The sequence below is a fragment of the Saimiri boliviensis genome, chromosome 17 (genome assembly GCF_048565385.1).
Source record: "Saimiri boliviensis isolate mSaiBol1 chromosome 17, mSaiBol1.pri, whole genome shotgun sequence".
Classification (NCBI taxonomy): Eukaryota; Metazoa; Chordata; class Mammalia; order Primates; family Cebidae; genus Saimiri; species Saimiri boliviensis.
The window spans coordinates 70816088-70830928 of NC_133465.1; the positions used below are offsets into that span (position 1 = coordinate 70816088).

Below are 14841 nucleotides of genomic sequence, written 5' to 3' on the forward strand. Positions count from 1 at the left end.
GCCAACCAATCCCAGCGGTCCCGTGGGAGCGGGAGCGGGGGCGGGGAAACCGGGAGAAAACAGGCTTTGAGTTTAACTCTTTCGTGTCCCTGCCGGATGAGACGGTGAAGAATTTCGAATGCGTGCGAATCTGTCAGTTGGCTTCTAGTTTAAATATCCTTTTTCCCCCCAGAGGGGGAGGCAGAGATTCACATAGAGAAAGAGGAGCAAAAATAAATGTATCCATCGCCACTAAGACATCACCTCGACTCCCTGAGAATAAATAGCATTTGGGTGGGAAACCAAATTCTAACAGAAATATTTGTTTGCAGAATATTTTAGAAGTGGTTTGCATCTGATTACGATAAAAATTGTTCAGTGGCTTGCTTTAGCTGGAGTGAGGATTTAGCAGCTATGCAGTGAGCGGCCTTGAGAAATACTATGCAGGGCTTGCCACACCATACCCCCTCCTCCCGTTATCAAACTGAAAATAGTTTTTGAATCCAGGTGCAGATGAAGAAAGGGCAATCCTTGTCTTCGCAATAAATCCCTGATTTTTTATGTTAGTAGTTGCTCTGTTGCAAAGTGAGGCAGAGGGAGGTAAAATTGAGAGCCAGTAATGTAGACGTCTGGAGACTCAGAACTCACTTCCCAGGGTCTGAGCCCCAGGTCAGGGGGAGGAGAGCGCCGGGCGGGCTGTTCAAGGCTTGCGCTGTCCAAGCAGCGGGCGGGCGTGCCTTCGTGAGCTTGGGTCCTGGCAGGCGGTAGCCTAAGGTCGGTAGTTGGACCAGGCGACCAGAGGAGGCCTCTGGGCTTGGAGGTCTGGCCTACCTGCCACCTGCCAGACAGATCCCAGGAATTAAAAAAAAAAAAAAAAAAAAAAAGCAGCAACGACTTTAAGGGGTGGTGGCGTTTCTTCCCCTGGCCTTCTGTGCGGCGGAAGCCAAACGTTAGACCTGCTGGATTAAACATATATGTGTGTGTGTCTGTGTACGCCTCCCCCTCCGCCGGGACAGGCGCACTCGCTCGCTCCTGCTCCCTCTCCCGCCCTGCGCCACCACATTCCCATTCAGCAGCAACGAGCTGCGCAGAGGAGCTGCGCAGTCGCCGGGCTTGAATTAGGCGCCATCGGGCTTGGTAGTAGCCCCGCTGCTTCCTGATTGGCAGCTCCCTGGCCCGGCGCCAGCCTATTGGGAGGCCTGTTGACGCCGAATGAGTGGCACGAGCTCCCGGCCGCGGAGGGCTGCGCGGCCAATCAGCGCGCGGGCTGCTCCGGGCTGAGTGGCACGAGCTTATTAGTATGCAGGGCCGGCGGCTCGCCGCGCCAGGCTGCAGGTTTGAGAGCCGCTCTGGATGGGCTCGCTAGAGTCGTTGTTGTGGAAGCGGTGCATTTACAGTGCAACAGTCAGCACATTGAAAATACCAATAGGAATACAAAACAAAGTCACATTTACTGATTTAATTGTATTGCTTTCAGTTGTATCCAGGAAACAGCCTCCAGTAAGTAACTGAAATTGCTTTCATTTTTTTTGGTTTTTGTATTTTTATTATTATTTTATTTTTTATTGTGGCTTTGGGGTTTTACAATTTTTTTTTTTGGCAAAAGAAATTCAGGGTTGTGATGTTAAGAAATAGATATCTACCCTTTTGACAAAATCTGTTAAAATATCGAGAAGGCTTTTTTTTTTTTTTTTTCTTAAAAAAAGATGGACTATATATGAGCGATTTTTTTTTTTTCCTCTGAAAAATCTTATCGATCGGTTTTAAATTCCCCCCGTACTGCGTCCTTGCTTTGCTCTGAGCGCTCGTTGTCTTGATCGACACCCTGCATTGAAAATAAAGACTCGAGACAGGACAGGGACCGCGAGGCTGCGTCTGGCGCGAGCCGCGCGGGTGGCACCGGGGGGACAGTCGGCGAAGTCCGGGCGCCGCCAGCGTGCGCCCAGCTCTGGGGGACCCACGAACGAACCCCAACTCTTAGCTTCCCTCCCCTGCTCCCCTCCATGGAGAAGTCCTGGGTCGGCCCCGCCTGGTCGGTCCGCGGCGCGGGGAACTGGTCGGCTCGCTGTGTCCGCGCCGCTGCCCAGAGGGGCCTTCCGGGCCGAGGCTGGGGGCCGGGGAGGGGAACGGTGAGCGCGAGTGTTTTCGGGTCTTGCTTCCCAGTTCAGGATTTTTTTTTTTTTCCGGGAGAAGTGGCGGTGGAGGAGGGGGGCCGAGCGAGGCCGGCGCAGCGGGGCGTTTTCACCGTGCGCGTTCGGGACAGCGCGCGGGGCTCGGGTCACGGCCCACGCGGCGGGGTCCGCGGGCTGCTTTTCCTCGGGCGCGGGGGTCAGGCGCGGCCCCAGTTCTCATTCGTCTCCTGGGGAGCGGGTGCGGCCGTTTCGCAGGGAGCGGGTTCGGCGGCGGCGGCGGAGCCACTCGCCCCGGGGCGCGCCCGGCCCTGGCCCGGCCTGCAGGCCCCACGGCCCCCGCACGCCCGGAGCCGGCTCCGGAGAAGGCAGGCGGGTCGGAGTTCTGGTCTCCGGCGGGCAGCCGAAGCGAGAGCAGGTTTTTAAATGCAAAAGCAGAAAACAAAGCAAACCTGTAGAAGCACCAGATCCCCGAGCGCGCCGGCCACGCTTGTGGCGGCGGGAGAGGGACCGGGGGCTGCGGGTGACGCCCGGCCTTCCGAGGGAGAAGCCTGGGTTCCGAGGTTCGGTTCCTCCCGAAATGCCCGCGCGGCGCCCTCCGCCCGCCGCCACTTTTCGCTCCGTTTCCTCCCTTAGCCCAACCCGACCTGGCGCCGTCCTCCCGCTGGTCCGCCGCGGCGTCTCCCGGCGTGGGGCTGGGTGGGCCCCGAGCCTGGGCCCTCGGGGGTGGCGGCGTCGCCGCTGCCGGAGTGTGGGGATCCCGGCCCGGGCCGTGTGGCTGCCCCAGGCTCCTCAGGCCCCGGCAGCCCCGCGCGGGCGGACGCGGAGGACGCGGAGGCGCGGCGCGGCCTCTCCCCGGGAAGCGAGAACACAAAGAAAACCCCTTCCAATCCGGTCGGAGCCGCGGCGGCGCAGGCGGGCGACAGCAGTCCACCTCCTGTTTGCTTAAAAAGTCGAGGGGGCTGGTGAGAGAGGAACAATTGGGCCCGCGAGCCGCCCGCAGGGGGTGGGAGATTAAAACTGCAGCTTCGGGGCTGAGCCCGCGTCCCGAGAATCGCCGGCAGCTCTCGCTTTCTCTACTTTGAAAATTCTCATTGGAAAACACACACACACGCGCGCGCACACACACACACACACGCACACACGCACACAAAACAAAACCACAGCACACACGACTCCCCGGAGGCCGCCGGGAAGCCTGGCACCCCCACGCGCGCAGCCCCCGGCCCCTCTCCGGCCCTCGGTGCCTTTGAAGCTGCAGGTTTCTGACCTCCCTCCCTTTCCTTCTTTGCCTTTGTCCTGCCCGGCGCCCTCCGGGGCTCTGGAGACGCCAGCCGGGGCTGGGGGGCCCCCACGCCCCTCGTCCTACCCAGGCAGCCCCTCCCCTGACCCCGGCGCTCGCAGCCCCCTCGCTCCAGCACTCTCCGGGCCCTGGCGGTCGGGCGCTCGCTCTGCAGGCCGGGCTCCGGGCTTGAGAGCCGAGTTATTTGTTAGACCGGGGGAGAGAGTTCGCGATCCCCAGAGGGAAGGGAGCCCCAAACGCCTTTGTATGTGGTTGCCAGACAAAGAGAACTCTTTGTGTAGACCCGTTTATTTACAATGCAAAAGCTCTCCGAATAAATATTAAAAAAGCTTATCATCAGCTGAGCAAATATGTATTCACTTAATACATTATGTTTTCGGTTATAGATTAAATCAGACACAAAATAGTCTGCAAATAAGATGTTGTAGAACCCGGAGCATCAAATATAGCAATTTTAAAAGGTATTCAGGAGATGGAAAACATCTCAATCGCTTTGTTGTCATGGTGGGGTGGCTACCGAAACACCAGGTCCTCTGCAAAGTTCTTAATTAAGAATACCAAGCCCATCGTCTCCCTTTTGTTGAGGTGATAAACATTAAAACAATGCGCATTTAGGACTTGAGGAATTTGCTAAGTGCGGCCGGGGAGCCTTTTCGGAGGGACCCCGGGCGCACGGGGGTGCCCGCAGCTTCTATCACTGGCCCCAACCCTCCGCGCCCAAGACTCGGAAATTGTCCTCAATTTCGCCTGAGTGGATGCTCCGCGTTGTGTGGGGGTGGAGGAAAATGGAGGTGAGGGTCATTTTCGGTGGCCCTGCCGGAGGTCCGGGCGGGGTCTGCTGGCCGAAGGTTGTGCTGGGCCGGGCCCACCTTCTCCGGCTAGAAGGCCGAGCTGGGCTCCGCAGACCCCGCGTACCCAGGCCACCCCGCCGTGCAGAGACCGGCCTCTGCTCCAGGTCCCCGGCAGGCGCGGAAGGAAGAAATCCCAGGGCCGATTTGGGCCGTTGAGAGAGCAGCATTCTGACTCTGAAAGCGCCCCCCCCCCACCCCCAAGCCCCCAATCCGCTGAGGAAGATCCTGGGCGAATTTGATTGGGGGGCGGGGTGATTGTTACAGCCTCAACAGGAAGCTCCCGGCTCCGGGACAGCAGGCCGGGCACTGCGGCGTGGCGGCCCAGGTGATGCCGGTGGCGGTTGCGGGGCGCCCGGGACTCTGGGGAGCTGGCCTGGGGTCCTAGCGCGGTTGCTGGGGGCAGGAGCTGGTCCCAGTGGGGCTGGGGGCGGGGGAGGCGATAGACGACGGTGGATTCAAAAGAATGGGCCGAAAGATGCATGGGGGGGGATGGGAGTGGGGAGAAAAGGCAGGTTATTTAAAAAAAAAAAACTCTTGAGTTACAATCAATAAAATTACTCGCTTAATTAGCATGGTTATTCGGTTAAGCGGAATGCAGTAAAAGCTGGACCTTGGCATGAGGTGGGGAGGAGGAGTGAGCGGGGACCCCAGGCCCCTTCGTCGGAGACACCTTTGGGCAGCGGGGGAGGGGAGAGGGTGTGCGCGTGAGTGTGTGTGTGTGTGTGTGTGTGTGCGTGCGTGATGGCTTCGCAGATTTGGGTTTTTATCACCCAGCAGAGCCAGCAGTCTCTTCACCGCGGTGCCCTCGCTGCAGGGACCCGCGGGGACGAGAAGGGGAGGCGGCGAGCAGCGCGGCTGGGTTCCCCCGGCCGCCCCGGGCCCAGCGTGGCCGGGACGGTGCGTGCGCGCGCGGGGCCCCGGGTTCTGGGCTGCGCGCGCGTGCGGCGGGGAGAGGCCGAGTGCCCTGGCCCCGCCACCCGGCCCGGCCGCCGCCCGCTCGGGCCAGCGCGGGTGGGGGGCAAGGGACAGCGGGCGAGCGCGCGGGGCGGGGACCCCCGGGCGAGCCGAGTCCCCCGTCACCGAGTCTCGTCTGCTTCCCTCCGCAGGCCATGGATCCGCAGAGCGGCCGCCGGCTCGGAGCGCGGCCGCCCGCCAAGAAGCCCAGCCCTCCCGCGTGCTGACCAGCCCCGCCGCCGCCGCCGCCAGTGACCCCGGACGCCGCCGCCTCTGCGCCGCCCGCACGCCCAGCCGCCCCCGGGCCCCGGCCGCGCTGCTCCGAGGAAGCAGCGGCGGACCGGGGCCGGGGCCCGGCATGGATGGCCGCGACTTCGCGCCGCCGCCGCATCTGCTGTCGGAACGCGGGAGCCTGAGCCACCGCAGCGCCGCCGCTGCCGCGCGCCTCGCCCCGGCCGGGCCCGCCGCGCAGCCCCCCGCGCACTTCCAGCCAGGAAAGTACTTCCCGTCGCCGCTGCCCATGGCTTCGCACACAGGTCAGTGCCCAGCCGGGGCGGGCGCAGGACGGGAGCGGCGGAGCGAGGAGCGGAGGAGCTTTGGTTTCATTTCCCGGCCTGGCCGCGGTGGCCGCCTGGGCACCGAGTGGGGCCGCGCGTCCTGCCAGCTCCCCGCGCTGCGTCGCCGCGGTGGAGAGCGGCCGTTCCCCGGCCACCCTCCCCCGGGGGTCTCGGAGGGGCAGCCCCGGAGCCGGAGCCGGTGAAATTAAAGCCTTTCCGCGCCTCGCCGCCCTCCCCCGCCCCCTCCTGCGGATCTAAATTCCACGGAAACCTCTTTTCTGCATTCTGTATTCACCTCCTTAAGGCGTTCCGGGGCTGGGACAACGAGGCGCTTTCTGCGGGAACAAAACGGCCGTTGTGGCGGGGGGAGGGGGCCGGGCACGCCGCGGCCTCGCGGATTAGGGTGGTGTGCGCGCCGGGCGGGCGTTAATAGGGACTGCCGGTGTAAGACGAGCAAATCCTGTTGCTATATAAAGCCTTGAAGTGTCAGGGCGAGAATGGGTTTGCAGGGATGCATTTGCCTTAGCTAGCGCCTCTGGTATCCCGCTGAAGCCGGACAAAGCGTGGCCAGAGTGCGGCCCAGTCGTGCAGCCTGCGGCCCCAGGAGGGACGTGCGGGCCGGGGCTGGGGGCCGGGGCCCGGGGGCTGGCGCGGGGCCGTGCTCGGGATTTCGGTGCAGGCGAGAGTGCGGTGCATTTGCTCCAACAGGAGAGCGCGGGCGCCCGCCCCGTGCTGGGCCTCACCGGGAGGCCCGGTGGCTGCTCCCTCGGACTCCCTCCCTGCTCCAGAGGGTCGGTCCTTGGTGGAGGCACCCAGACCTCCAGGGCCGTCCTCTTCCTGGTGGCATTGATACGAGTGTCGAGGGAGGTCAGGGAAGGGGCAGCTACCGCGCCTGAAGCCCCGGAGGTCACCGGGGCGGTTCGCGGTGAGGCGTAGGGCTGCGCTAGGGACCCGCCGGGTCACCCTCGCACATGGGTGGCTGTTGTTTACAGTTTGTTCTGAACATCAGAAATGTTTGCCGCTTTAGGAAAAAAAAAAAAAAAAAAAAACGGCAGTAACAGTTATTATTGGTAGCTTGATGAACTGTGAATACTAATAAAATTATATCTGCTTTAATGGGATTACAATTAGTGTGTGGATTAAAACGGATGGCAAAGACGGGACGAGAAGGGAAAACGTCGGAAGAAGGGAAGGCAGGCAGAAAAACCTACGTTTCCTAGAAAAAAACAAACTCGAAATTGCTTACTTGCTGACGGGCTTCCAGCATTTACACTGCCAGGAGATTGGAACGAGGAGCCGCCCAGCGGAGGGGTCTCCCCAGCAACTCCGGGTCGCCCCGCTTCAACTCCCTGCCCGGTGCTTTGGCAGCGCTGCCCATTTCTCTCTGCGGCTCTTCCTCCTTTTTCTCCTCTAGATTTATAACTGGAAAGAAGGAGAAAAAGCACTTGCCTGCACGATGGGCGATTTAAAAATATCTCTCCCGCTGTCCCTGTGGTTAGCAGGCTTCTCATCCTGCCCCTGCCCCGGAGCTGCTGCCCACCCAGCTCAGGTGCATGGCCGTGGAGGCGCAGGCGGCCCTGGGGAGGGCCAACTGGCCAGCCTCCCCCAGTCCCTGTTCTGGCTGCAGGCAGTCACTCTACCTCCACTGTGCTGTGGCCTCCAGCCTGGCAAGTCACAGCACGACAGAGACAGGGGCCCCTGACACCAAGACTTGCCTGTTGGTGCAGGGCCGGCTAGGGCTGTCCCCTCCTGGGAGGCCAGGCCGGATTCCCCATCAGGTCAGGTCAGTGCTGCCTCCCTGACCCCATGCCCGAACTCACATCCTGGCCAGGCCTGGGCCAGCCGAATTCTCCCCTTTCTGCCCTTTGCTTCCAGGTCCAGGCAGCACCCGGGTAGGTGGGCGCCTGGTCGGGTGGCCTGGCCCTTTGTCTTGCTCATTCTAAGTTTGGCCACGTGGTTCTTGGCCTGTAGGCCCGGGAGGGCTGTGAGAAACGGCTCTGGGCTCTGGCCTGGCCTGTGTCCTCCCGACTTTCTGGACCCCAGGCACTGCCAGCCTCCCCAAGCGCAGGGTGCTCTAGAGGGCGCTGGAGGCCCCTCAGGGCCGCTTGGTTCAGGGTCTGAAGGGCCGTGTGTCCCCTGTCCCTGGAGGGCCCCATTTCCGCCCTCCTGCGGACCGATGAGACCTCTTGCTCTGGGAGATGTTCAGCCCGTTCGTGATGGGAAACTTGGCCACGCGGGCATCCAGATAGAGGCATGTGGAGCTGGAAGAAAGCCTTTTGAAATTTCCTTAGAGCCAGAATATTGTATTGGTTTTTAAAATTTAGCTGCATGGATTTTTTTTTAGAAGGAATTATACCCCAGATCACTTTGCTTTGGTCTGTGTCTATGTATGATTTAGTTGAGAGAGAAAAAAAGCATAATGAAGTTAAACAATTTTTTTTGCATCTCGTGTGCGAGCGTCCAAATGGCCGGTTGGGCCGACTGGATTCCCGTTTTCCCGGATGGCCACAGCTGCAGCCAGCGCGCCCCTCCCTCCGCCGACTGCCCCTCAGAAAGGAAAATTGCCCCGGATTCTTCCCGCCTGTCTGGGAGTCGGATCCAGCCATCGTGGACGGAGGCTCTGGCGTCCTTGAGGCTGCCGCTTTTTGCTGGGCTGCTCTTCTGTGCCTTTCTGGCCTGGCATTCGCCACCGCAGCTGGACCAAGGGTGTCTCTGCTGGCTGCCTGGGCTGCCCTTCCCCGACCCCACCCAGCGCTTTGAAAATGTCAGCCCAAGGAGCCCTGATGGGATGGGTGGGGACAAGGGCTCCCGGGCTTCCTCCATTGTTCTTCTAAAAATGAAAGTGGTGGGCGCTTTAGACTCAGGCTGTAGGGCTCTATGGTAAAGTGCTGTTCCAGTAACCTTGTCACCAAAAGGTGCAATTAAAATGTTTGGAATCTTTATTTTTAGTTCAGTGTGAGATTTTGTCTCTAATACAGATGGTCGGGAGGCAAAGCTGTGAAATCTAGGGGGGAAAAAAGAGAAATCAACAAGAACCAACCCAAGATTTTTCATCAGTGCCTACTGCCTGGAGCCACTGGGGCTGGCGCCCATGCTGGGAGTGTGTGTGTGACCGAGGCAGCCCTGGCCTGGGCGCCCACGTCGTGGGCAGCCACCGCCCTCCCAGCTACTGGCTGGCAGGTCCTGTCTGTCTTGGTCGGTGCGCCTCCCCTCTCCGGGGGCCAGGCTTCCACCAAGGCGCTATTTCTCATCTTGGTTTCAGTAATCTGCTCAGATTCCCCTTCCGCCCCCTTCTCTTGTTTTCTTTGGGGTATAAATTGCCGGGGCCTGGGAAACCAGGTGCTGTGAGCCTGAGGTGGTGTGGGAGAGCCGAGGCTCCTTCTGGTGGGAGAACTGCAGACTTCTTTCTTGCAAAAAAAAAAAAAAAGTGCTTCCTACCACCAATCTCCAAAAAAGAAAAACAAAACACCAAATAACAAAACCAAAAAATGCCCCCCAACTCCGTAGAGAAAAAAAAAAAGAATTTCCTTGTGTGAAAAGACCCATCAAAGGTTCCCCCTCATCATGTGATTCTTTTTTGTAGAGGAAAAAATACATTTTCTTAAATACCTCATTAACTCCATGACACGATGGAGTGTTTCTGCAACAGTTACCAACATTAAGTAGGTGTGAAAAGAGTTACTTTCCAAAGACGTCACCCGTCCTGCTCCGTAAGTGACAGAGCTAGACATCAAAGTTGCCGCGAGCCCAGAGGAGCTATGGGAATCTGGGGCTGCGTGGACCGGCAGCCGTGGCCTGCCACGCCCGCCCTGCCCAAGCCCTGTTTGGAATGTGGGTTTCCTCCAGTGGGGCTGGTGCTGCCACCACGTCTGATTATCCCTGTGCGGAGCTGCCGCGCTTTCTGTAGGAATATCCAGGTCACGTGAGTAATAAGGCAAATTAGTGAGGCAGGCAGGGAGCGGCGTTGTGCAAATAGCACATCTCCCCTGGAAAACGCGTGCACCCCAAACGCTCCCTGGTTATTCTTAGAAATCTCCCTCATCTCCCTGTGAGACAGGGTTCAACAGCCCCCACAGACAGGACAAAATGCATAGGAGGCTGTTAGAATAACATAGATGGGGCTAAAAATACCCTCAGAAACACACATAAAAAAGCCAAATCCAACAACAGAACGAGCTAAAAATATTCCAGGCTTTGGCAAAGAGCACAGAGTTAAATAAATTATACAAGACCCATTCATGGGAGCAAGTTGACTTTCTCTCTTACGGGAACTTGGTTCAAGCTAATAAAAATAATAATTTACTAGCCACTGAGCTTTGCATGAGTTTAAATTTAATTGGTGGGGCTTCTGGCGTTTGTCATTTCTTGGCGATTAGTGGGCTTGCCCTGGCCTGGGCCAGGGTGGGGAGGGGATGCCGAGGCCGGGGCTCCTGGCAGCAGGGACACTGTCGCCTGAGGAGCAGGGCCTGGGTGCACGGGCAGATTACCCAGGAGGCTAGCGAAGGATGGAGACGGGGTGTTCCATCCAGGCAGGTGGGAAAGAAACTGGCAAGACACGGCTATTTTAATTTGATAAATGATTGTACACCTTTAAGAGTATTTTAACAATCAAGATACACTCCAGCAAGTTGATAGGATGTCCGCTGTCAACTTACATATGTCATCAGAGCTGGCTGTGAGCATAAATAACATGCGAGCACTTGGGACAGCTGGAGGCCGAGGCGTAGCAGGTAGCGCCCCTGTCCCCTGGCGGGCACCTTCGGCCTCCTTCTCTGTGTGTCTGGAGGCAGGGGCCAGAGGAGAGCAGTAGTGGGAATCGCTGAATGCTGCTTTCATCCTGGGTGGTTTGGTTGGGGTCCCTCCTCTCTGGGGACTTTCTAGGTCTCCCCACTAAAATAAGAGTCCCCGGAACTACTTGATCAGAAAAGCCACTGTGGATATGATCTGAGGCTAGAATGGTAGCATTATGTGGTATCTTTTTTTTTCCCTTTCTTTCTTTCTTTCTTTCTTTCTTTCATTTTTGAGACAGTCTCACTTTGGTTGGAGTACGGTGGTGCCATCTCAGCTCACTGCAACCTCCACCTCCTAGATTCAGGCGATTCTTCTTCCTCAGTCTCCCGAGTAGCTGGGATTACAGGCGCGCGCCACCAGGCCCGGCTGATCTTTTGTAGTTTTAGTAGAGATGGAGTTTCACCATGTTGCCCAGGCTGGTATTGAACTCCTGAGCTCAGGCAGTCCACCCACCTGGCCTCTGGTGTCTTTTGAGGCATATATAGCTGCCTCCCAGTAGTTTTAAACACCAACCCTGGGGTTGGAGTAAGGACAACTCCCTTTGCTCTCTCTTCTTTCCTGGCTGTTCTTAACTCAATGCCCCCCAGAAATCCTGGCAGGCCCTCCCAACTCCCAAAGGACTACATTTCCCAGAATACCCTGTTCTGTCTCCGGGGTCTGAGCCTGGGACTGTCCTCGTCCCTGGGCTGGGAATTCCCAAGCACAGATAAGAGTTCAGCCGGTGCCACTGGGCATAAGTACTTTCCGGGTGGAAGGAAGCCTTGCCCTGTTGTGCCCCATTGCCCTTCCTTCTGGAAGAGACTTCTGGCACCCCCCTTCCTCCCTACCATAAATATCTGAATATAGGGCCATAACAAATGGGAGCTGTCCTCTGTCCTCTGCCCTCTGGATTCTGTGAGGCAGCTACTGTGATTGTCATGGCCAAAGCCCCACTGGAATTTCTCCTGACCCCTTGAGCTCACTGCCGGGCACATGCCTTCTTTTGGAGTGGCCTTCTCAGAGGGGCCTGGTTGCCCAGTGGCTGGGGTGGAAGCGATGCCTGGGCTCCTCCTGGAGGGCAGTGGGGCCGGCCTCTGCCTAGGGGTCCCTCTAGAGAATACCTTCCAGCCTTTGGAGTACCCCATTGCCCTCCTGACACCCTCAAACAACAGAAGGTGCCTGCCTTCTTGATAGGTGCATCTTGAATGACAGGTTTCCAAACAGAAGCCCTCCCTCAAGACAGGCACTGCCCCGTTCCCCTTAGGAGGAACGCAGGCTCGTCCTGGCCTGTCCAGGGGAAGGTCCAAAACCCTCAGCTCCTGGGCGGCCTCCTTGAGGCGGGGTGGCCTCCCTGGGCGTTTCCTGCCTCGCTGATGTGCTGTGAATAGGCTTGGACTCTGGGTACGCCCCTGTCTGTTTGGCAGGTGGGTGACTTGCTCTGCAGGGCCCCCCCACCGTCGGCCCCCTCCCCACTCACCAGGGAATGGCTGCCCTGGGGTTCTCCGGTCCCCATTAACCTCTGGGACCTTATTTCCCCTCACCGAAGACACAATATAACAAGCAAAAAACAAAATCACAGCCAGCGCGCAGTGTCTGGAAAATCACTCCCAGCCCAGGCCCATCTGCAAAGGATGGGGCTGGAAGGGCCTCGGGCGTGGGGCCGCACTCCGCTCCAGCTCCACCGCTCTGCCCGCTGACGTTTTTATGGGATAATATACCGTTTCGCTCACGCAGGCCTATTTGTCAGTGGGCTGCCCCAGTTTGTTGTAATCTATAATATTACTGCCTCCTGTGGCCCCGGAACAGCTGCCGCCGGAGAATCCAGGGGCGCTGGGTGTGGGCTCGGGGGACCTGGGGGAAGGTGCCAGGGGCAGGCAGTGCCCAGGACCTGGTTATGAGGTGGGTGTGGAGTTTGCAGTGAGCCTCAGGCCTGGAGGGGAGGTGTCCAGCCCCCAAGCTGGGAGCCGGCTGGGCTATCGTGCTGCAGCTGTCCACACGATTAGGTTCCAGCTCGGACCAGCCAGGAAGTGGGTTTTTTTTCTTCTGACCTGCCGTGGGGAGGAAGGGAGGGACAAACAGGTGGGTTGGGGTCCTGCCTCCCCTACTCTCCTCTAGGATCCCACAACAAAAAGTCCCGCGTCTTGAGACGAGGGGACTCTGAGGCTGGCCGGAAGTGCTGCCCCTTCTCTGGGGTCTGCGGGAGACCCCCTGCCGCCTGGAACTGTGAGGAGCCACAGAGCAGCCCCTTCCCCTGGCTCAGTGCAGGGATGCAGCTTTCCAATGGAAATTTCCAGAAATGGGGAATACGTGTGCTGCTGATAGGGCCCTCTGAGCAGCAGGGTGGGCTCCCCAAGCAGAGGATGACACTGGGGGGCAGTGCGTTCTTGGGGCACCCCACCAAAAAAGAGAAGCCTTAGCCACATAAAGAAACCAGCCTGCGACGCATCGTCTTCGAGGGAAGTCGGGTCTTGGTGTGACTCCCTCTCCCTCCCGTCCTGGGCACAGCTGAAGCTTGCCGACTTCCCCTGAGACTCCTGCGAGCAGGGGCCTCCCCGGTTCTTACGCATGGCCTGGGTGCAGGCGAGCAGACCCAGGAAAGGAGAAATGGAGGATGCACAGACCTGAGACCCAGGGGACCCGAGCCTGGGATGGGGGCGCCGTGGTGGGTGTGGAAGGGGCAGGTGCCCTCTCGGGCATGAACAGACATTGCCATCTGGAGGGGCTTCCTGGCCCTGCGGATGGTTGAGTTCCCACCCCATCTTGGGCGAGGCATACTCTGCAGATCCCAGTAAGGCTATCCCAGTGGAGTCCGGTCCTGGGTGCACTGATCAAACGCACAGCTGCTCACACAGGTGTGGCCATGTACACTCATGCAAACTCACACACACACATGCACACTCACACGTGTTCATACACACGCTCATGCACTCACACACGCATGCTCATACACGCTCATGCACTGGCACACGCGTGCACGCACATGCACATTCACGCACTCATGTTCATACATGCTCATGCACTCACACATGCTCATATGCACACTCAAGCGCACGCACTCATGCATGCACACACACACGTTCATACACATGCTCGTACACACGCACACTCAAGCTCATACACTCATGCTCACACGCACTCACACTGTTCACAGGTGGGCCTCGAGGATGCACGCTCCAGTGGCCCCTGGGAACCAGCACAGGCATCTGTCCCCGTCTCCGTCCTTCCCACCAGCTCCATCCTCCGTCTCCCGGCTCCTGGCTCCTGGCTCCTGGCCACCTGCGGGAGGGAGCAGAGCCCCAGATCCACTTGACTGTCTGTGGCTCAGCGCCTTCCTCGGCTCACTTCTTGCTGCTGTACCCCTGCGTGGACCCGGAGCCTTCTTCGGGCTCCAGCTGAACTTGGCCTTGCCCTTTCCTGAGCTCATGCTTGGCACGAGGGTGTTCCTGTCAAGATCAATTCCGCATGGCGAGTGCCCCGGGGCCGAGTCTGCTTCCCCAGCCCTGGCCTGGGGCCTGCCCTGAGCCTGTCTGGTCACTCTGGAAGCCACTGCCTGTAGGAGCGCTGCTTCCTGGGCCTTGCGGCCACCTCCACCCCAGCCCTCTGCGCCTGGGGTCCTAGAGGTTCCCAGAGCCTGCCACCTCTGGGTCCCCGCCCTACACCCCCATCTCTCAGCTGCCCCATTACCATGTCTGCCCACTGTGCCCTGCCCTCCTGGGGCCTACCCCTGCCCAGCCCTTTGCTTGGGCAGCTTCTACAATCCCCAGTCCCTGCCCCTGCCACCCTGGAGGTCTGATGCCAGCATCCCGTCCTCTCAGAGCCCCCATGTGGCCCTGCTGTGCACCTAGGTGGAGCGGGGTCCCTGACTGCTCCTTGGCCACCTCTCCCCTCCTCCATGCCAGCTGAGCTGTCCTTGGCAGCAGCACCCCTGGGCCTGTAGCCCTTGTCGTCCCCTTCTGTGACCTCCCAGCCCTGACCACGCGCTGGGGTCTGTCCCACAAAGCCTGGGGAAGCCCCTGCCCAACCCCCTGGCTGGCTTGCTCAGGGCCAGCGTCTTTCTCCAGACAGCAGACACCTTCTAGGGGGCTGGAGGGTCCTGAGTCTGAGGGTCGTGTCCTTCTGTCCCTTCCTATCCCTGGAGCTGGGCTGAGCCATGCTGGCCTCCCTCTCCTGCCGTGCTGCATAGTGCCCGTCCATGCTCGGGTGGCGTACAGGCACTCATGGGTGGTGTGAAGAGCTGTGGTCTTTTCCCTAGGATTTCACCTGTGCCCTGGGAAAGATGAACAGTCGACTCTGGGAAA

General features: G+C 59.3%; 1 protein-coding gene across 4 annotated transcripts in view; it reads left to right on the forward strand.

Annotated features, from left to right (window-relative positions):
* The first annotated feature begins 1292 nt into the window (after positions 1–1292).
* BAHCC1 (BAH domain and coiled-coil containing 1) overlaps positions 1293–14841 on the forward strand; it is a 62469-nt gene continuing 48920 nt past the window's right edge. For 2 of the 4 annotated variants that reach the window (XM_074389051.1, XM_074389054.1), the window contains exons 1-2: positions 1293–1479; positions 5369–5752. In XM_074389051.1, the coding sequence (XP_074245152.1) occupies positions 5575–5752 (178 nt within the window). In that variant the 5' untranslated portion in view covers positions 1293–1479; positions 5369–5574. Of the gene's footprint in view, positions 1480–3910; positions 4588–4910; positions 5160–5368; positions 5753–14841 lie in introns of those variants that run through there. The other 2 variants (XM_074389052.1, XM_074389053.1) reach the window with 2 other exon arrangements.